The sequence below is a fragment of the Somniosus microcephalus genome, chromosome 4, assembly GCF_052327205.1.
Source record: "Somniosus microcephalus isolate GS21.2 chromosome 4, FLI_Smic_1.0, whole genome shotgun sequence".
Classification (NCBI taxonomy): domain Eukaryota; kingdom Metazoa; phylum Chordata; class Chondrichthyes; order Squaliformes; family Somniosidae; genus Somniosus; species Somniosus microcephalus.
Window position 1 is genome coordinate 347,947,983 of NC_140990.1, and position 21,552 is coordinate 347,969,534.

General features: G+C 56.7%; 2 protein-coding genes across 2 annotated transcripts; both read right to left on the reverse strand.

Moving 5' to 3' along the window:
- Positions 1-1,224: 1,224 nt before the first annotated feature.
- Positions 1,225-3,448, reverse strand: LOC147120756 (uncharacterized). Its single transcript, XM_085984255.1, has 4 exons — positions 3,249-3,448; positions 2,167-2,537; positions 1,783-2,016; positions 1,225-1,283 (listed from the first exon to the last, which is right to left on the reverse strand). The coding sequence occupies exons 1-4, from the start codon at positions 3,446-3,448 to the stop codon at positions 1,225-1,227; spliced, it is 864 nt and encodes a 287-aa protein (XP_085840381.1).
- A 5,952-nt stretch (positions 3,449-9,400) lies between these two features.
- LOC147120757 (acid-sensing ion channel 1-like) lies at positions 9,401-20,682 on the reverse strand. The gene is made up of 3 exons (XM_085984256.1): positions 20,620-20,682; positions 15,461-15,562; positions 9,401-9,865 (listed from the first exon to the last, which is right to left on the reverse strand). The coding sequence occupies exons 1-3, from the start codon at positions 20,680-20,682 to the stop codon at positions 9,758-9,760; spliced, it is 273 nt and encodes a 90-aa protein (XP_085840382.1). The 3' UTR covers positions 9,401-9,757.
- Between the last annotated feature and the right edge of the window lie 870 nt (positions 20,683-21,552).

Here is a 21,552-nt window from a genome sequence, read left to right on the forward strand (position 1 = left end):
TCCACTGGCTTCTCTGTGGTTATTAGGTTTCACAGTAAGCCATAAGTTTTTGCACCCATGGAATTCAACAAAACCAGTGCTTTCCTAGCATCTGGCACTTCATTCGCCCTGCAGTACACCTCAATGCGTTCCACATATGTCGCCCAATCTTCGACTTCATTGTCGAACGCAGTGATACTGCCAGTCTTCGGCATCCCTGGGTGTGATTTAACTGTCTAAAATGGCGTCTCCCGCGCTCTCCCTTCTTCTCCGCTGGCACAAAATGGCGTCTCCCGCACTTCCTTTCTTTCCCCCGTGGACGCTGTTCAGCCCTTGAGCCCTGGCTGTGCTCTGCGCGTTCTCCTGTGCGCCTCTCCCATTGCCGCCGCTCGGTCCTGAACCCGGCTGCTGCTTTACCCTCTCTTTTTTTTTGTTTTTCCTCGACGCCGCTCGGTTTTCAACCCCCGGCTGCGCCCTGTGCGCTTCACCCTCTCTCTTACCCCGTCGACGCTGCTCAGCCTTTTCTGTGCCGTCGGTCGGCTCCAGCCGCCGCTGTCCGGGAAGGGTCTGCGCTGTACCTGTTGCCAGTCTGTTGCTGGATCGTCGTGGTTGGGGAACCAAGCCCGGCTCTCAACAGCCTCCCCTGCGATGTTCACTCTCTGCCGGATGACTGGGCGGTTGCTCGTGGTCGACGCCCGTGCTTCTGGCCTCGACTTTCTTCCACTGTCCTCCCGGAGCGAATCATTGAAAGGAAATGCAGAGTTGCAGGTAGGTTCGAAACGATACTCGTCGCCACTGTTAGATCCGTGATTCTGAGAGTATGATGTTTTCCCAATAACTACACGGATGCTGTAACTTAACAATCAACAGGTGTTTACTGGAGGAGGGTAGTCTAAAGACTAACAGTACAGAGGCATGCTCAAGGCTTATATACCGGTGTGGTCACTGCCGGTACTACAGTATACAGGAGCTGTAAAAGTAGTTCTCTCTTAAAGGTACATACACTACAGCTTGTAGTTGAATTTAATGACTTGAATTCATGTTGCAAATGTGGGAATGGTTTGTACCAAAAGGATCTGGGCTATTTTCTGTGAAGAACCTGTTTATTTTTTCTATTTGTATTGTGATAGAAAAAAAGGAAATAATCCAACACATGATACGTTACAGCCAGAAACAATTCCAGAGACTCAGCCACTGAACATTTCCCCTCTTATCAGCCTGCTCCCTCCTGGCATCTCCAGCTCCTCACGTCTGACAGCTGTTGTTGTTTGAGATGTCATAACCAGGATCCTGCTGAAGAATCACTGAAATAATACAACAGGACCCAGTCCCACAGGGCACCAGGGGAAGGGCCCAGTCCCACAGGGCACCAGGGGAAGGGCCCAGTCCCACAGGGCACCAGGGGAAGGGCCCAGTCCCACAGGGCACCAGGGGAAGGGCCCAGTCCCACAGGGCACCAGGGGAAGGGCCCAGTCCCACAGGGCACCAGGGGAAGGGTCCAGTCCCACAGGACACCAGGGGAAGGGCCCAGTCCCAGAGTGCACCGGGGGAAGGGCCCAGTCCCACAAGGCAGAACACCAGGGGAAGGGCCCAGTCCCACAGGACACCAGGGGAAGGGCCCAGTCCCACAGGACACCAGGGGAAGGGCCCAGTCCCACAGGGCACCAGGGGAAGGGCCCAGTCCCACAGGGCACCAGGGGAAGGGCCCAGTCCCACAGGACACCGGGGGAAGGGCCCAGTCCCACATGGCACCGGGGGAAGGGCCCAGTCCCACAGGGCACCGGGGGAAGGGCCCAGTCCCACAGGGCACCGGGGGAAGGGCCCAGTCCCACAGGGCACCAGGGGAAGGGCCCAGTCCCACAGGGCAGGGCACCGGGGGAAGGGCCCAGTCCCACAGGGCAGAACACCAGGGGAAGGGTCCAGTTCCACAGGGCAGAACACCAGGGGAAGGGCCCAGTCCCACAGGGCAGAACACCAGGGGAAGGGCCCAGTCCCACAAGGCAGAACACCAGGGGAAGGGCCCAGTCCCACAAGGCAGAACACCAGGGGAAGGGCCCAGTCCCACAGGGCACCGGGGGAAGGGCTCAGTCCCACAGGGCACCGGGGAAAGGGCCCAGTCCCACAGGGCACCAGGGGAAGGGCCCAGTCCCACAGGGCACCGGGGGAAGGACCCAGTCCCACAGGGCACCAGGGGAAGGGCCCAGTCCCACAGTGCAGGACACCAGGGAAAAGGCCCAGTCCCACAGGGCACCGGGGGAAGGGCCCAGTCCCACAGGGCACCAGGGGAAGGGCCCAGTCCCACGGGGCACCGGGGGAAAGGCCCAGTCCCATGGGGCACCGGGGGAAGGGCCCAGTCCCACAGGACACCGGGGGAAGGGCCCAGTTCCACAGGGCAGGACACCGGGGGAAGGGCCCAGTCCCACAGGACACCGGGGGAAGGGCCTAGCCCCACAGAGCACCAGGGGAAGGGCCCAGTCCCACAGGGCACCAGGTGAAGGGCCCAGTCCCACAGAGCACCAGGGGAAGGGCCCAGTCCCACAGGGCACCAGGTGAAGGGCCTAGTCCCACAGAGCACCAGGGGAAGGGCCCAGTCCCAGAGGGCACCAGGTGAAGGGCCCAGTCCCACAGAGCACCAGGGGAAGGGCCCAGTCCCACAGGACACCGGGGGAAGGGCCTAGTCCCACAGAGCACCAGGGGAAGGGCCCAGTCCCACAGGACACCGGGGGAAAGGCCCAGTCCCACAGGGCACCAGGGGAAGGGCCCAGTCCCACAGAGCACCAGGGGAAGGGCCCAGTCCCACAGGGCACCGGGGGAAGGGCCCAGTCCCACAGGGCACCAGGGGAAGGGCCCAGTCCCACAGGGCACCAGGGGAAGGGCCCAGTCCCACAGGGCACCAGGGGAAGGGCCCAGTCCCACATTGCACCAGGGCAAGGGCCCAGTCCCACGGAGCACCAGGGGAAGGGCCCAGTCCCACAGGACACCGGGGGAAAGGCCCAGTCCCACAGGGCACCAGGGGAAGGGCCCAGTCCCACAGAGCACCAGGGGAAGGGCCCAGTCCCACAGAGCACCAGGGGAAGGGCCCAGTCCCACAGGGCACCGGGGGAAGGGCCCAGTCCCACAGGACACCGGGGGAAGGGCCCAGTCCCACAGGGCACCAGGGGAAGGGCCCAGTCCCACAGAGCACCAGGGGAAGGGCCCAGTCCCACAGGACACCGGGGGAAAGGCCCAGTCCCACAGGGCACCAGGGGAAGGGCCCAGTCCCACAGAGCACCAGGGGAAGGGCCCAGTCCCACAGGGCACCGGGGGAAGGGCCCAGTCCCACAGGACACCAGGGGAAGGGCCCAGTCCCACAGGGCACTGGGGGAAGGGCCCAGTCCCACAGGACACCAGGGGAAGGGCCGAGTCCCACAGGGCACCAGGGGAAGGGCCCAGTCCCACAGGGCACCAGGGGGAGGGCCCAGTCCCACATTGCACCAGGGGAAGGGCTCAGTCCCACAGAGCACCAGGGGAAGGGCCCAGTCCCACAGGACACCGGGGGAAAGGCCCAGTCCCACAGGGCACCAGGGGAAGGGCCCAGTCCCACAGAGCACCAGGGGAAGGGCCCAGTCCCACAGGGCACCGGGGGAAGGGCCCAGTCCCACAGGACACCAGGGGAAGGGCCCAGTCCCACAGGGCACCAGGGGAAGGGCCCAGTCCCACAGGGCACCAGGCGAAGGGCCCAGTCCCACAGGGCACCAGGGGAAGGGCCCAGTCCCACATTGCACCAGGGGAAGGGCCCAGTCCCACAGGGCACCGGGGGAAGGGCCCAGTCCCACAGGACACCGGGGGAAGGGCCCAGTCCCACAGGACACCGGGGGAAGGGCCCAGTCCCACAGGACACCGGGGGAAGGGCCCAGTCCCACAGGACACCGGGGGAAGGGCCCAGTCCCACAGGGCACCAGGGGAAGGGCCGAGTTCAACAGGGCACCAGGGGAAGGGCCCAGTCCCACAGGGCACCAGGGGAAGCTCCCAGTCCCACAGGGCACCGGGGGAAGGTGCTGACCCAATGTTGGGGCTTTGTTTAACGGGTGTTCGTTTCCCAATGAAAACTACAAGCATTTCAGCGCTGATCCAGACCCCACACCCACTGAACCCATGGAATGTGCCACAGCACAAAGTGGGAGTTGGGTTTAGGGAAGGTGCAGGTGTGAATGGATAAGGACCACACCAGGAGATCTAGTCACTCGAAGAAAAATGGCACCAACTTATCTATAAAATAAGAAATCAAAAAGGCTTTCAGTTTCTGAATTTATTGAGAATATTTGAGTTATGCTACAATTATATAATCCACATTTTTCTGATCTACATTATAACACATAGCATTAAAAACATACAGAATATCAGATTTACTGGGTGAATTAGAAAACAGCTGCGAGGGTTTTCTCGTTATATTAAAATAAGGTCCTTCCCATTTCTGTTTCATGATCTTTGATCTCCATTCTCTAGACTTAGACAAACCGTTTCCCCTCCTGTTGTTCCATGATCCCGCTCTTGTACAGGATATCTCTGATTCTCACTCGAAGATTAATCAGCGAGCCAAACGAGCTGAGGAGAGTGACGATGGTTCAGGGTTTCCTCTCAAAGATCTCGGATACATCATCAGTCCCACCAATCGCATTCAAAGTGTCAGGTGTCAGCCGGGGTTCTCTCAGTGGGCAGCACTCTCTCGCCTCCGAGTTAGAAGGTCGTGGGTTCAAGACCCACTCCAGAGACTTCAGCACGAAACCCAGGCTGATACTCCCGGTGCTGCACTGTCGGAGGGTCAGTACTGAGGGAGAGCTGCACTGTCGGAGGGTCAGTACTGAGGGAGAGCTGCACTGTCGGAGGGTCAGTACTGAGAGAGCACTGCACTGTCAGAGGGGCAGTACTGTGGGAGAGCTGCACTGTCGGAGGGTCAGTACTGAGGGAGAGCTGCACTGTCAGGGGGGCAGAACTGAGGGAGCGCTGCACTGTCGGAGGGTCAGTACTGAGGGAGTGCTGCACTGTCAGAGGGGCAGTACTGATGGAGCGCTGCACTGTCGGAGGGGCAGTACTGAGGGAGTGCTGCACTGTCGGAGGGGCAGTACTGAGGGAGTGCTGCACTGTCGGAGGGGCAGTACTGAGGGAGCGCTGCACTGTCGGAGGGGCAGTACTGAGGGAGTGCTGCACTGTCGGAGGGGCAGTACTGAGGGAGTGCTGCACTGAGGGAGCACTGCACTGTCGGAGGGGCAGTACTGAGGGAGTGCTGCACTGTCGGAGGGGCAGTACTGAGGGAGTGCTGCACTGTCGGAGGTGCTGTCTTTTGGATGAAACGTTAACCTGCGGCCCCGTCTGTCCTATCAGGTTGATGTGAAAGATCCCATGGCACTATTAGAAGAAGATCAGGGGCGTTTTCCGCGGTGTCCGAGGACCAATATTTATCCCTCAATCAACATCACATTGCTGTTTGTGGGAGCTTGCTGTGTGCAAATTGGCTGCTGCATTTCCTACATTACAACAGGTGCTCGCACAGGTGAGAAGTGCACACGCACACGTGGAGAGAATTGCACAAACGTGAGAGAATTGCACACACATGAGAGAATTGCACACACAGAGAATTGCACACACGTGAGAGAATTGCACACATACATGAGAGAATTGCAAACACATACATGCGTGGGAGGTGCCCATGGCTCTTATCAAAGTTACGAATGGAGGGTTCCACATCCTGCACCCTCCGAGCAGCCTGCAGTCTACAGGGTGCTGAATTGAGATGCTCCTCTGATTCTTTAAGTGTAGGATGTGTTTCCCACAGGATTCCCATAAGATGGTCAGAGCTACAGCACTGATTGAGTTTAGTGCAACAGCCCATCGGCTTTAGATAGATTTGGAGGTCAGGCTGAGAGCATTCAGGTTACACACTGGACCCAGAGGCTGGGGGAGGGAGATGGGATATAATTACTCTCACTGACTCAACCTCCCAAATAGTCTCTCCTTCAAACTGATGGCAATGGACGAGTGAGAGAGAGACAGAGTGAGAGAGTGACAGAGAGAGAGAGAGTGACAGAGAGAGAGAGAGAGACAGAGTGAGAGAGAGAGACAGAGTGAGAGAGAGAGACAGAGTGAGAGAGTGAGAGAGGGACAGAGGGAGAGAGGGACAGAGGGAGAGGGAGAGACAGAGTGACAGAGAGTGACAGAGAGAGAGAGAGACAGTGAGAGAGAGGCAGAGAGAGAGTGAGAGACAGAGTGAGAGAGAGAGACAGAGAGAGAGAGTGACAGAGAGACACAGAGACAGAGAGACACAGAGAGAGAGTGACAGAGGGAGAGAGTGACAGAGGGAGAGAGAGAGAGACAGAGAGAGAGAGTGACAGAGGGAGAGAGAGAGAGACAGAGAGAGAGAGTGACAGAGGGAGAGAGGGACAGAGGGAGAGAGGGACAGAGGGAGAGGGAGAGACAGAGAGAGTGACAGAGAGAGAGTGAGAGACAGAGAGAGAGTGACAGAGAGAGAGTGAGAGACAGAGAGAGAGAGACAGAGAGAGAGTGAGAGACAGAGCGAGAGAGACAGAGAGAGAGTGAGAGACAGAGAGAGAGAGACAGAGAGAGAGTGAGAGACAGAGAGAGAGAGACAGAGAGAGAGTGAGAGACAGAGAGAGAGAGACAGAGAGAGTGTGAGAGACAGAGGGAGCTGTGATGAACGGCTGGTGGGGAAGCAGTCTGTCCCGGGTCGGTGCAGCCTGGGTTAGATGTACAGTGTGTGAGCGAGAGAGGGCGGAGGGTGGGTCCTTCAAGCCAGTCTGTCAGTGGAGATCAGAAATGGTCCGGTGGGAGTAACTGAGCTCAGTGCCTTTAGCACATGAGCCGCGGGCAGTGATGGAGGCTATGTGGAGGATGGACTATAGTTAATGCTGCATGCAATGTCCTTTAAATGGGTGTGCTTCTAGGCCAGGTACCCGGAGCTGCGAGTCCTGAGCACTGAGCTTGCAGGCTGTGTGGAAGGCTGGTCCCGCTGGGTTCCAGGGAGCGGTCACCCTCTGGGCTGAGCTGGGCTGAGCGGTGGGAAGGGTCGGTCACAGCAGTGATACTGGGAATGTGACTGGATTCACAGGCAAGTGCAGAGATGACAGGGTCAATCCTGCTGCTCACCCCGCTCCCCAGAGGGGCAGTCTGGCTCTCCAATGTCTCTGGGCCTTCAGTCTGGGCAGACAGGTGTAGATGGCTTTAGGCAGCTGTGACGCCTCAGGTGGCTCCGATATCGCGTGCAGCCAAGGTACGCGAATGGAAATGGACACTGGCCTCTGGACACTGGCCCCTGGACACTGACCTCTGGACACTGGCCATTGGCCTCTGGACACTGGCCCCTGGACACTGACCTCTGGACACTGGCCACTGGGTCCTGGACACTGGGCCTTGGACACTGGCCCCTGGGCATTGGCCCCTGGACACTGGTCTCTGGACATGGCCCCTGGACACTGGCCTCTGGACCCTGGACCTTGGCCCCTGGACACTGGCCTCTGGACCCTGGACCTTGGCCCCTGGACACTGGCCTCTGGACCCTGGACCTTGGCCCCTGGACACTGGCCCCTGGACCCTGGACCTTGGCCCCTGGACACTGGCCTCTGGACACTGGGCCCTGGACACTGGCCTCTGGACACTGGCCCCTGGACACTGACCTCTGGACACTGGACACTGGTCTCTGGACCCTGGACCTTGGCCCCTGGACACTGGGCCCTGGCCTCTGGACACTGGTCTCTGGACCCTGGGCCCTGGACACTGGCCTCTGGATACTGGGCCCTGGACACTGGACCCTGGACACTGGGCCCTGGACACTGGGCCCTGGACACTGGGCCCTGGACACTGGACCCTGGACACTGGGCCCTGGAATTAGCCCCTGGAGACACTGGGCCCTGGCCCCTGGAGACACTGGCCCTGTCCACACAAGCGACTTTGTTCCACGGTGATCTGAAAGCCTTGAGCTAGGTCTGGGTTGGAGGCGCTGACAATCCACACAGCCCAGAGACCACGGATTCCGCTCACAATTCAATGCCACCAAACAAGCAGCTGTCCAACCCAACTCCCTCCAGGTCAGAGGGTCAGCGGAGTACCAGCCCGTCAGTGGTCAGTTAATGCATCGAGAACGAGACAGACCGAACAGGCTGGGGCTCTTTCCTCTAGAAAAGAGCTGGCTGAGGGGTGGCCTGATCGAGGCCTTTAAGATTATGAAAGGGGTTCGATGGGCTCGACGTAGAGAAGCTGTTTCCACTTGAGGCCATCACTATAAGAGAGTCACTAATAAATCCAATCAGGAATTCAGGAGAAACTGCTTTAGCCGGAGAGCGGTGAGAATGTGGACCTCGCACAGCACAGATATAGGCCTGTGCCTTTACTGGACTCACACTGGGTCACAGTGCGACCTGTAGGGTTGCTAATCTGATGCTCACACTGCGCAGGATGTGAATGATAAGAGTTCACTCCTAGCAGTTGCCACATATGTACAAAAAAAGTCAATATTAGATTCTGATCATGACTCTCGGCGCCTACTCAGCACCTCGCTGCCCCAGATGCTGCAGGGATTGTCTGCCTGAATCTGGCAGCCAGCCCAGCCCAGACCAGACCAGCCCAGCCCAGACCAGACCAGACCAGCCCAGCCCAGCCCAGACCAGACCAGCCCAGCCCTCACTTCGCTCAACTATTCAACGGCCTCACTACTGGGGAGTTGCTACAGGCAGCTTTTAGCTTGAATATTGTACAATAAGGGTCACTCTGTGGGCCGCCAATGGGGATGTAATTAATTGTCAACAGGCCTGGAACATGCTAGGCCGAGAACAGGCCCTTCCCCCCACATTAAAACCCGCAGGGTCTGGTATCGGGCCAGACTCGGCAAGTCAATTCAGCTGAAGCTCAATAATTTCACTCTCGGTGTACGGAGTTCTCTAAAAAAAAAAGGAAGAGGCAGCTTCCAGTTCCAGCGAAGTGTTTTGTATGGAGACGGTTACCACGGCAACTAAATAAGTCCTTGGAAAGAGGTTTGCAGCAGGAAATATTGACAAGTATTGTGCGAGACTTTGGCTTGAGTTTTCACTGCTGAGAGGTTGATGGGAGTGGGAGGGTTGAGAGGAAGAGAGATTCTATGGCTCTCTGTACCATGGGTCTTCAGGGGAGGGAGAGAGGGAGGGAAGGAAGGAGGGAGGGAGAGAGTGAAGGAGGAGAGAGGGAGGGAAGGAGGGAGGGAGGGAGGGAGTGAAGGAGGAGGGAGAGAGGGAGGGAGGGAGGGAGTGAAGGAGGAGGGAGAGAGGGAGGGATGGAGGGAGGGAGGGAGGGAGGGAGGGAGTGAAGGAGGAGAGAGGGAGGGAAGGAGGGAGGGAGGGAGGGAGTGAAGGAGGAGGGAGAGAGGGAGGGAGGGAGGAAGCGACGGAAGGAGGGGGGAGAGAGGGAGGGAGTGAGTGAAGGAGGGAGGAAGCGATGGAAGAGAGAGGGAGGGAGGGAGGAAGTGAAGGAGGCAGGAAGCGACGGAAGGAGGGGGGAGGGAGGGAAGGAGGGAGGGAGAGAGGGAGGGAGTGAAGGAGGGAGGAATCGACGGAAGGGAGAGGGAGGGAGGGAGGGAGTGAAGGAGGGAGGAAGCGACGGAAGGATGAGGGAGAGAGGGAGGGAGTGAAGGAGGGAGGAAGCGATGGAAGGAGGAGGCAGAGAGGGAGGGAGGGAGGGAGAGAGGGAGGGAGGAAGCGACGGAAGGGAGAGGGAGAGAGGAAGGGAGGGAGGGAAGGCCCACTATCTCTGGTCACAGTCAACAAGCAAAGTCGTCAAAGGGTAGCCTGTGCTGAGGTTGGCGAGGCGGCATGTTGGTGCCATAGGCCATTCCTTCAGGGTTACGTCTCAGTGCCTCACACGAGCTCTGTGAAAACAAATATGGAAGGTTCTGAAAAAACACGCTCTCGGTTCCACAACACACCAAATTCACTCAGCAATCCATCAGAGTTTAAACTCAAGGTCCCCAGCTCAGGAGCGGCTTGTGACACAGAAAGTGAAATAGATGGGACGGTCAGAACTGTCACAGGGCATCCAGTCAACTGAAATGTTGCGAGAGGTTGATTTTGTGATGGCTCAGTGGGTATCACTCTCACCTCACAGTCCCAGTCCGGAGACTTGAGCACAAAAATCTAGGGAGACACACCAGTGCAGTACTGAGGGAGCGCTGCACTGTCGGTGGGTCAGTACTGAGGGAGCGCTGCACTGTCGGTGGGTCAGCACTGAGGGAGCGCTGCACTGTCGGTGGGTCAGTACTGAGGGAGTGCTGCACTGTCGGAGGGGCAGTACTGAGGGAGCGCTGCACTGTCGGTGGGTCAGTACTGAGGGAGCGCTGCACTGTCGGTGGGTCAGTACTGAGGGAGCGCTGCACTGTCGGTGGGGCAGTACTGAGGGAGCGCTGCACTGTCGGTGGGGCAGCACTGAGGGAGCGCTGCACTGTCGGAGGGGCAGTACTGAGGGAGTGCTGCACTGTCGGAGGGGCAGTACTGAGGGAGCGCTGCACTGTCGGAAGGGCAGTACTGAGGGAGTGCTGCACTGTCGGAGGGGCAGTACTGAGGGAGCGCCGCACTGTCGGAGGGGCAGTACTGAGGGAGCGCTGCACTGTCGGAGGGGCAGTACTGAGGGAGCGCTGCACTGTCGGTGGGGCAGTACTGAGGGAGCGCTGCACTGTCGGTGGGGCAGGACTGAGGGAGCGCTGCACTGTCGGAGGGGCAGTACTGAGGGAGCGCTGCACTGTCGGAGGGTCAGTACTGAGGGAGCGCTGCACTGTCGGAGGGTCAGTACTGAGGGAGCGCTGCACTGTCGGAGGGGCAGTACTGAGGGAGCGCTGCACTGTCGGAGGGACAGTACTGAGGGAGCGCTGCACTGTCAGAGGGGCAGTACTGAGGGAGCGCAGCACTGTCGGAGGGGCAGTGCTGAGGGAGCGCTGCACTGTCGGAGGGGCAGTACTGAGGGAGCGCTGCACTGTCGGAGGGTCAGTACGGAGGGAGCGCTGCACTGTCGGAGGGGCAGTACTGAGGGAGCGCTGCACTGTCGGAGGGTCAGTATTGAGGGAGCGCTGCACTGTCGGAGGGTCAGTACTGAGGGGGCGCTGCACTGTTGGAGGGTCAGTACTGAGGGAGTGCTGCACTGTCGGAGGGGCAGTACTGAGGGAGCGCTGCACTGTCGGAGGGTCAGTACTGATGGAGTGCTGCACTGACGGAGGGTCAGTACTGAGGGAGCGCTGCACTGTCGGAGGGGCAGTACTGAGGGAGTGCTGCACTGTCGGAGGGCAGTACTGAGGGAGTGCTGCACTGTCGGAGGTGCAGTACTGAGGGAGTGCTGCACTGTCGGAGGGGCAGTACTGAGGGAGTGCTGCACTGTCGGAGGGCAGTACTGAGGGAGTGCTGCACTGTCGGAGGGCAGTACTGAGGGAGCGCTGCACTGTCGGTGGGTCAGTACTGAGGGAGTGCTGCACTGTCAGAGGGGCAGTACTGAGGGAGAGCTGCACTGTCGGAGGGGCAGTACTGAGGGAGCGCTGCACTGTCGGAGGGGCAGTACTGAGGGAGTGCTGCACTGTCAGAGGGTCAGTACTGAGGGAGCGCTGCACTGTCGGAGGGTCAGTACTGAGGGAGAGCTGCACTGTCGGAGTGGCAGTACTGAGGGAGTGCTGCACTGTCGGAGGGGCAGTACTGAGGGAGTGCTGCACTGTCGGAGGGGCAGTACTGAGGGAGAGCTGCACTGTCGGAGGGGCAGTACTGAGGGAGCGCTGCACTGTCGGAGGGGCAGTGCTGAGGGAGTGCTGCACTGTCGGAGGGTCAGTACTGAGGGAGCGCTGCACTGTCGGAGGGGCAGTACTGAGGGAGCGCCGCACTGTTGGAGGGGCAGTACTGTGGGAGCGCTGCACTGTTGGAGGGGCAGTACTGTGGGAGCGCTGCACTGTCGGAGGGGCAGAACTGAGGGAGTGCTGCACTGTCGGAGGGGCAGTACTGAGGGAGTGCTGCACTGTCGGAGGGGCAGTACTGAGGGAGCGCTGCACTGTCAGAGGGTCAGTACTGAGGGAGTGCTGCACTGTTGGAGGTGCAGTACTGAGGGAGCGCTGCACTGTCGGAGGGTCAGTACTGAGGGAGCGCTGCACTGTTGGAGGTGCAGTACTGAGGGAGCGCTGAACTGTCGGAGGGTCAGTATTGAGGGAGGGCTGCACTGTCGGAGGGTCAGTACTGAGGGAGCGCTGCACTGTCGGAGGGTCAGTACTGAGGGAGTTCTGCACTGTCGGAGGGGCAGTACTGAGGGAGCGCTGCACTGTCGGAGGGTCAGTACTGATGGAGTGCTGCACTGTCGGAGGGTCAGTACTGAGGGAGCGCTGCACTGTCGGAGGGGCAGTACTGAGGGAGTGCTGCACTGTCGGAGGGCAGTACTGAGGGAGTGCTGCACTGTCGGAGGTGCAGTACTGAGGGAGTGCTGCACTGTCGGAGGGGCAGTACTGAGGGAGTGCTGCACTGTCGGTGGGTCAGTACTGAGGGAGTGCTGCACTGTCAGAGGGGCAGTACTGAGGGAGAGCTGCACTGTCGGAGGGGCAGTACTGAGGGAGCGCTGCACTGTCGGAGGGGCAGTACTGAGGGAGTGCTGCACTGTCGGAGGGTCTGTACTGAGGGAGCGCTGCACTGTCGGAGGGTCAGTACTGAGGGAGAGCTGCACTGTCGGAGGGGCAGTACCGAGGGAGTGCTGCACTGTCGGAGGGTCAGTACTGAGGGAGCGCTGCACTGTCGGTGGGTCAGTACTGAGGGAGCGCTGCACTGTCGGTGGGTCAGTAATGAGGGAGCGCTGCACTGTCGGAGGGGCAGTACTGAGGGCACTGTCGGAGGGGCAGTACTGAGGGAGCGCTGCACTGTCGGAGGGTCAGTACTGAGGGAGCGCTGCACTGTCGGAGGGTCAGTACTGAGGGAGCGCTGCACTGTAGGAGGGGCAGTACTGAGGGAGCGCTGCACTGTCGGAGGGGCAGTACTGAGGGAGCGCTGCACTGTCAGAGGGCAGTACTGAGGGAGTGCTGCACTGTCGGAGGTGCAGTACTGAGGGAGTGCTGCACTGTCGGAGGGGCAGTTCTGAGGGAGTGCTGCACTGTCGGTGGGTCAGTACTGAGGGAGTGCTGCACTGTCAGAGGGGCAGTACTGAGGGAGAGCTGCACTGTCGGAGGGCCAGTACTGAGGGAGCGCTGCACTGTCGGAGGGGCACTACTGAGGGAGTGCTGCACTGTCGGAGGGTCAGTACTGAGGGAGCGCTGCACTGTCGGAGGGTCAGTACTGAGGGAGTGCTGCACTGTCGGAGGGGCAGTACTGAGGGAGTGCTGCACTGTCGGAGGGGCAGTACTGAGGGAGTGCTGCACTGTCGGAGGGGCAGTACTGAGGGAGAGCTGCACTGTCGGAGGGGCAGTACTGAGGGAGCGCTGCACTGTCGGAGGGGCAGTACTGAGCGAGTGCTGCACTGTCGGAGGGTCAGTACTGATGGAGCGCTGCACTGTCGGAGGGGCAGTACTGAGGGAGCGCCGCACTGTTGGAGGGGCAGTACTGTGGGAGCGCTGCACTGTCGGAGGGGCAGTACTGAGGGAGCGCTGCACTGTAGGAGGGGCAGTACTGTGGGAGTGCTGCACTGTCGGAGGCGCAGTACTGAGGGAGTGCTGCACTGTCGGAGGGGCAGTACTGAGGGAGTGCTGCACTGTCGGAGGGGCAGTACTGAGGGAGTGCTGCACTGTCGGTGGGTCAGTACTGAGGGAGTTCTGCAGTGTCAGAGGGGCAGTACTGAGGGAGAGCTGCACTGTCGGAGGGGCAGTACTGAGGGAGCGCTGCACTGTCGGAGGGGCAGTACTGAGGGAGTGCTGCACTGTCGGAGGGTCAGTACTGAGGGAGCGCTGCACTGTCGGAGGGTCAGTAGTGAGGGAGAGCTGCATTGTCGGAGGGCAGTACTGAGGGAGTGCTGCACTGTCAGAGGGGCAGTACTGAGGGAGTGCTGCACTGTCGGAGGGGCAGTACTGAGGGAGAGCTGCACTGTCGAAGGGGCAGTACTGAGGGAGCGCTGCACTGTCGGAGTGGCAGTACTGAGGGAGTGCTGCACTGTCGGAGGGTCAGTACTGAGGGAGCGCTGCACTGTCGGAGGGTCAGTAGTGAGGGAGAGCTGCATTGTCGGAGGGCAGTACTGAGGGAGTGCTGCACTGTCAGAGGGGCAGTACTGAGGGAGTGCTGCACTGTCGGAGGGGCAGTACTGAGGGAGAGCTGCACTGTCGGAGGGGCAGTACTGAGGGAGCGCTGCACTGTCGGAGGGGCAGTACTGAGGGAGCACTGCACTGTCGGAGGGTCAGTACTGAGGGAGCGCTGCACTGTCGGAGGGGCAGTACTGAGGGATTGCTGCACTGTCGGAGGGGCAGTACTGAGGGAGTGCTGCACTGCAAGTCAGGCAACATCCGTGGAGAGAAATTTGAGTTGACGTTTCGGGTTTGACCCTTCTTCAAAACTGGAGAGAAAAGGAACTAGATCGAAGGCAGGGCTGCGATCGGAGAAAAGAATAAAAGAACCAAAAGAAGTAAAAGAGATTAGAAGCTGGACGAGATGGTAATAGGCTGTGATTGGGTGTAAAGTGTACTGGCAGGGCAAAAGATAGCTGCCAGGTGTGAGAGAGAAACAAAAGGAAAGGGGGGGTGGGAAAGGAAAGGAGTGGAAAAATATAAGTGAAAATGAAATGGGGGCCGATGTTATGATCTGAAATTGTTGAACTCGATATTGAGACCGGAAGGCTGCAGACTGCCTAATCGGAAGAAGGAGCGCCGCACTGTTGGAGGGGCAGTACTGAGGGAGCGCTGCACTGTCGGAGGGGCAGTACTGAGGGAGCGCTGCACTGTCGGAGGGGCAGTACTGAGGGAGCGCTGCACTGTAGGAGGGGCAGTACTGTGGGAGCGCTGCACTGTCGGAGGGGCAGTACTGAGGGAGTGCTGCACTGTCGGAGGGGCAGTACTGAGGGAGTGCTGCACTGTCGGAGGGGCAGTACTGAGGGAGCGCTGCACTGTCAGAGGGTCAGTACTGAGGGAGTGCTGCACTGTTGGAGGTGCAGTACTGAGGGAGCGCTGCACTGTCGGAGGGTCAGTACTGAGGGAGTGCTGCACTTTCAGAGGTGCCGTCTTTCAGATGAGACGTTAAACCGAGGCCCCGTCTGCTCTCTCAGGTGGATGTAAAAGATCCCAGAGCACTATTTCGAAGAAGAGTAGGGGAGTTCTCCCCGGTGTCCTGGGCCAATATTTATCCCTCAATCAACCTCATTAAAACAGATTATCTGCTCATTGCTGTCTGTGGGATCTTGCTGCGCGCCAATTAGCTGCCGTGTTTCCCACATTACAACAGTGACCACACTTCAAAAGCATTTCATTGGCTGTAAAGCACTTTGGGTGACCTGAGGTGGAGAGAGGTGCTGTAGAAATGGAATGCTTGCAGTTACTCACCAGTTTGAGGTCGTCCAGGACAAGGGTTGCGATGCGGTCCTGGGTTTTTTTCGGAGAGGGGCGGTGGGGATGCAGCATTCGGCGCACTTTGTCCCGGGTTAGCTGCACAACAATAATATATTGTTCAGTCATCACAGTGGGATGGACATTCTGCCCTCCCTCCATCCCCCCCTCCATTCCCCCCCATCCCCCCTCCCCCCCTCCATTCCCCCCATCCCCCCTCCATCCCTCCCTCCATCCCCCCTCCCTCCCTCCGGACATAGAAACATAGAAGATAGGAGCAGGAGTAGGCCATTCGGCCCCTCGAGCCTGCTCCACCATTCAATGAGATCATGGCTGATCATCCAAATTCAGTACCCTGTCCCTGCCTTCTCCCCATATCCCTTGATCCCTTTAGCCTTAAGAAATATATCAAACTCCTTCTTGAATATATTTAATGAATTGGCCTCAACTGCCTTGTGTGGTAGAGAATTCCACAGGTTCACCACTCTCTGGGTGAAGAAATTCCTCCTCATCTCAGTCCTAAATGGCTTACCCCTTATCCTTAGACTGTGACCCCTGGTTCTGGACACCCCGGCCATTGGGAACATCCTTCCTGCATCTAGTCTGTCCAGTCCTGTTAGAATTTTATAAGTTTCAATGAGATCCCCTCTCATTCTTCTAAACTCCAGTGAGTATAAGCCCAATCGACCCAATCTCTCTTCATACGTCATTCCTGCCATCCCAGGTATCAGTCTGGTGAATCTTCGCTGCACTCTCTCCATTGCAAGAACATCCTTCCTCAGATAAGGCGACCAAAACTGCACACAATACTCAAGGTGTGGTCTCACCAAGGCCCTGTACAACTGTAGCAAGACATCCTTGTTCCTGTACTCAAACCCTCTCGCTACGAAGGCCAACATACCATTTGCCTTCTTAACCGCCTGCTGCACCTGCATGCTTACCTTCAGCGACTGGTGCACAAGGACACCCAGGTCTCGTTGCACTTCCCCTTCTCCCAATCTATTGCCGTTCAGATAATAATCTGTCTTCCTGTTTTTGCCACCGAAGTGGATAACCTCGCATTTATCCACATTATACCGCATCTGCCATGTTATTGCCCAATCACCCAACCTGTCCAAATCATACTGGAGTTTCACGGCATCCTCCTCACAGCACACACGCCCACCCAACTTTGTGTCGTCTGCAAACTTGGAGATATTACATCTAGTTCCCTCATCTAGATCATTTATATATATATATATGTATATATATTATGAGAGGCCGGAGAGGACAGTTTGAAAGGAGCGGGAGCCGGAGAGGAACCTGGTTACCAGGACGCCAAGTGTGACAGCCAGGGGTAATGTGCAGGCCAGGTGTGTGGAGGAGACACGCAGGCTACTAGAGTCACCAGCGCCATGGAGAGGACATTAAAGAGTCGCTGTCAGCCCAGTAGATGGCGTCGTACCACGGCGGCTGAAGATTGTCGGGCAGAAATGCGGGAAAGGCGGAGCGAGGCAAGAGCGGACCCTATTGTGATGGCGCCGATGAAGATGGCTGCCGTCCTTGCGGGCTCCGTGCGTACCAGGCAGCTAAGTGTCCTTTGCTGCTTAGTGCGCTCGGCTCATTAAGAAAAAAGCATTTCACTGACTGGATTTCACTTGTTGAATTTGGTTATGTGACAAATAAAATTGAAATTGAGTAGCTGGGATCCAAGGACCGATCCCTGCGTTACCCCACTAGTCACTGCCTGCCACTCGGAAATGGACCCGTTTATTCCAACTCTTTGCTTTCTGTCTGCCAACCAGTTCTCTATCCAAGACAATACCTTGCCCCCAATCCCATGTGCCTTAACTTTACACGCTAATCTCTTATGCGGGACCTTATCGAAAGCCTTCTGAAAGTCCAAGTACACCACATCCACTGGTTCTCCCTTATCTATTCTACCAGTTACATCCTCAAAAAATTCCAGTAGATTAGTCAAGCACGATTTACCTTTTGTAAATCCATGTTGACTTTGTCCGATCCTGTCACTGTTTTCCAAGTGCTCTGCTATTACATCTTTTATAATGGACTCTAGCATTTTCCCCACTACCGATGTCAGGCTTACCGGTCTATAATTCCCCGTTTTCTCTCTACTAGTTTTTTTGAATAGTGGGGTAACATTAGCTACCCTCCAATCCATGGGAACTGTTCCATATAGAATTTTGGAAGATGACTAGCAATGCATCTACTATTTCTAGGGCCACTTCCTTAAGTACCCTAGGATGTAGGTTATCAGGCCCTGGGGATTTATCGGCCTTCAGTCCCATCAATTTCCCTAACACCATTTCCCTACAAATACTGATTTCATTCAGTTCCTCCCTCTCATCAGATCCTATGTTCCCCGACATCTCTGGGAGGTTATTTGTGTCCTCCTTTGTGAAGACAGAACCAAAGTATGTATTTAATTGGTCTGCCATTTCTTTGTTCCCCATTATAAATTCCCCTGATTCTGACTGCAAGGGACCTATGCTTGACTTCACCAATCTTTTTCTCTTCACATATCTATAGAAGCTTTTACAGTCAGTTTTTATGTTCCCTGCAAGCTTACTCTCATAATTTATTTCCCCCTCTTAATTAATCCCTTTGTCCTCCTTTGCTGAATCGTAAACTGCTCCCAATCCTCAGGTTTACTGCTTTTTCTGGCCAAATTATCTGTCCTCTCCTTGGATCTTATGCTATCCCTAATTTCCCTTGTTAGCCACGGTTGAGTTACCTTTATTGTTTTATTTTTATGCCAAACAGGGATGTAAAAATTCTGTAGTTCATGCATGCGATCTTTAAATGTTTACCATTGCCTATCCACCGTCAACCCTTTAAGCAACATTCCCCAATCCATCCGAGCCAACTCGCGCCTCATACCTTCGTAGTTTCCTTTATTTAAATTCAGGACCCTAGGCTCTGAATCAACTACTTCACTCTCCATCTTAATGAAAAATTCTATCATATTATGATCGCTCCTCCCCAAGAGGCCTCACACAACAAGATTGCTAATTAATCCTTTCTCATTACATAATACCCAGTCTAAGATGGCCTGATCTCTAGTTGGTTCCTCAACATATTGGTCCAGGAAACCATCCCGTATACACTCTAGGAATTCCTCCTCCACATTATTGTTACTAATTTGGCTAGCCCAATCTATATGTAGATTGAAGTCACCCATGATAACTGCTGTGCCCTTATTGCACGTGTCTCTAATTTCCCATTTAATGCCATCCCCAACCTCAGCATTACTGTTTGGGGGTCTGTATACAACTCCCACTAACGTTTTCTGCCCCTTGGTATTGCTCAGCTCTACCCATACAGATTCCACATCATCAGAGCTACTAATATCCTTCCTTACTATTGTGTTAATCTCCTCTTTAACCAGCAATGCTACCCCACCTCCTTTTCCTTTTTGCCTGTCCTTCCTGAATATTGAATACCCCTGGATGTTGAATTCCCAGCCTTGGTCACCCTGGAGCCATGTCTCCATAATTCCAATTACATCATATCCGTTTGCATCTATTTGCACAGCAAATTCCTCCATCTTATTATGAATGCTCCTCGCATTAAGACACCAAGCCTTCAGGCTTGTTTTTTTAACATTCAGTCCTTTTAGAATTATTATTTACTGTGGCCCTGTTTGATTTAAACCCTTGATTTCTCTGACTGCTGCTTTTGCTTTTCTCCTTCCTGTCTTTTGCTTCTATCCTTGTTTCCCTTTTCTTTGTCTCCCTGCTCAGGTTCCCAACCCCCTGCCATTTTAGTTTAAACCCTCCCCAACAGCACTAGCAAACACTCCCCCTAGGACATCGGTCCCAGTCCGTCCCAGGTGACAACCGTCCGCTTTGTACTGGTCCCACCTCCCCCAGAACCGGTTCCAATGTCCCAGGAATATGAATCCCACCCCCTTGCACCATTCCTCTAGCCATGTATTCACCTGAAATATCCTTCTATTTCTACTCTGACTAGCACGTGGCACTGGTAGCAATCCTGAGATTACTACCTTTGAGGTCCTATTTTTTAATTTACCTCCTAACTCCCTATATTCAGCTTTTATGGCCTCATCCCATTTTTTACCTATATCGTCGGTGCCTATATGCACCACGACAACTGGCTGTTCACCCTCCCCCTCCAGAATGCCCTGCCCTCCCACTCCCTCCCTCCATCCTCCACTCCCCCTCCCTCCCTCCATCCTCCCCCCCTCCATTCGAACATCCTCCCCTCCCCTCCCTCCGGACATCCTCCCCTCCCCCTCCCTCCATCCTCCCCTCCCCCTCCCTCCCTCCATCCTCCCTTCCCTCCATCCTCCCCTCCCCTTCCGGACATCCTTCCCTTCCCCTCCCTTCATCCTCCCCTCCCCCTCACTCCGGACATCTGGGGCTCAGTCCCACACTGGGCGGTGCTGACCGGGGCTCAGTCCCACACCGGGCGGCGCTCCCCGGGGCTCAGTCCCACAGCGGGCGGTGCTGACCGGGGCTCAGTCCCACATCGGGCGGTGCTCCCCGGGGCTCAGTCCCACACCGGGCGGCGCTCCCCGGGGCTCAGTCCCACAGCGGGCGGTGCTCTCCGGGGCCCCGGGCCTCAGTCCCACACCGGGCGGTGCTCCCCGGGCCTCAGTCCCACACCGGGCGGTGCTCCCCGGGCCTCAGTCCCACACCGGGCGGTGCTCCCCGGGGCTCAGTCCCACACTGGGCGGTGCTCCCCGGGGCTCAGTCCCACACTGGGCGGTGCTCCCCGGGCCTCAGTCCCACACCGGGCGGTGCTCCCCGGGCCTCAGTCCCACACCGGGCGGTGCTCCCCGGGGCTCAGTCCCACACTGGGCGGTGCTCCCCGGGGCTCAGTCCCACACCGGGCGGTGCTGCCCGGGGTTCAGTCCCACACTGGGCGGTGCTCTCCCGGTCTCAGTCCCAAACCGGGCGGTGCTGCCCGGGGTTCAGTCCCACAACGGGCGGTGCTCCCCGGGGCTCAGTCCCACACCGGGCGGTGCTGCCCGGGGTTCAATCCCACACTGGGCGGTGCTCCCCGGGGCTCAGTCCCACACTGGAGGTAGTGTTCCACAACTTTAACTGACATGGTCACCGGGTCCTTGCTTGTGGAAGTTGCTGAAATTGTAACTCACTGGGGAATGCAGAGAGAGGCAATGATCAGCTCACCTCATAGATGTAATCGATGATTTCCAGGATGGTCAGGATACTCGCCCCAATGAACAGACCCATGTGACCGCCAATGTCCCCTAGGGGAAGCAGACAGAAAGAGATGAAGGTTTAGCGGAAAAGCTCTGTCACTCCCCAAAGGTCAAGTGTAAGATACAGTCTGACTCTGACTGTTTACACCCAGTCTGACTCTGACTGCTTATACCCAGTCTCACTCTGACTGTTTATACTCAGTCTGACTCTGACTGTTTATACCCAGTCTCACTCTGACTGTTTATACCCAGTCTCACTCTGACTGTTTCTACCGAGTCTGACTCTGACTGTTTATACCCAGTCTGACTCTGACTGTTTATACAGAGTCTGACTCTGACTGTTTATACCCAGTCTCACTCTGACTGTTGAAACCCAGTCTCACTCTGACTGTTTATAACCAGTCTCACTCTGACTGTTTATACCCAGTTTCACTCTGACTGTTTATACCCAGTCTGACTCTGACTGTTTATAACCAGTCTCACTCTGACTGTTTAAACCCAGTCTCAGTCTGACTGTTTATACCCAGTCTGACTCTGACTGTTTATACCCAGTCTCATTCTGACTGTTTATACCCAGTCTGACTTTGACTGTTTATACCAAGTCTGACTCTGACTGTTTATACCCAGTCTCACTCTGACTGTTTATACCCAGTCTGACTCTGACTGTTTATACCCAGTCTCACTCTGACTGTTTATACCCAGTCTCACTCTGACTGTTTATACCCAGTCTCAATCTGACTGTTTATACCCAGTCTCACTCTGACTGTTTATACCCAGTCTGACTCTGACTGTTTATACCCAGTCTGACTCTGACTGTTTATACCGAGTCTCACTCTGACTTTTTATACCCAGTCTCACTCTGACTGTTTATACCCAGTCTCACTCTGACTGTTTATACCCA

Coding starts and splice junctions, on each gene's coding strand:
- LOC147120756 (XM_085984255.1), bottom strand. CDS start 3,448: ATGTGGGACTGGGCCCTCCCCCTGGTGCCCTGTGGGACTGGGCCCTTC. Junction 2,538..3,248: donor GACTGGGCCCTTCCCCTGGT/GCTCTGTGGGAC, acceptor CTGTGGGACTAG/GCCCTTCACCTGGTGCCCTG. Junction 1,284..1,782: donor GGCCCTTCCCCCGGTGCCCT/GTGGGACTGGGC, acceptor GTATTATTTCAG/TGATTCTTCAGCAGGATCCT.
- LOC147120757 (XM_085984256.1), bottom strand. CDS start 20,682: ATGGGTCTGTTCATTGGGGCGAGTATCCTGACCATCCTGGAAATCATC. Junction 15,563..20,619: donor TCATCGATTACATCTATGAG/GTGAGCTGATCA, acceptor ATTGTTGTGCAG/CTAACCCGGGACAAAGTGCG. Junction 9,866..15,460: donor TCCTGGACGACCTCAAACTG/GTGAGTAACTGC, acceptor TTGTTTTCACAG/AGCTCGTGTGAGGCACTGAG.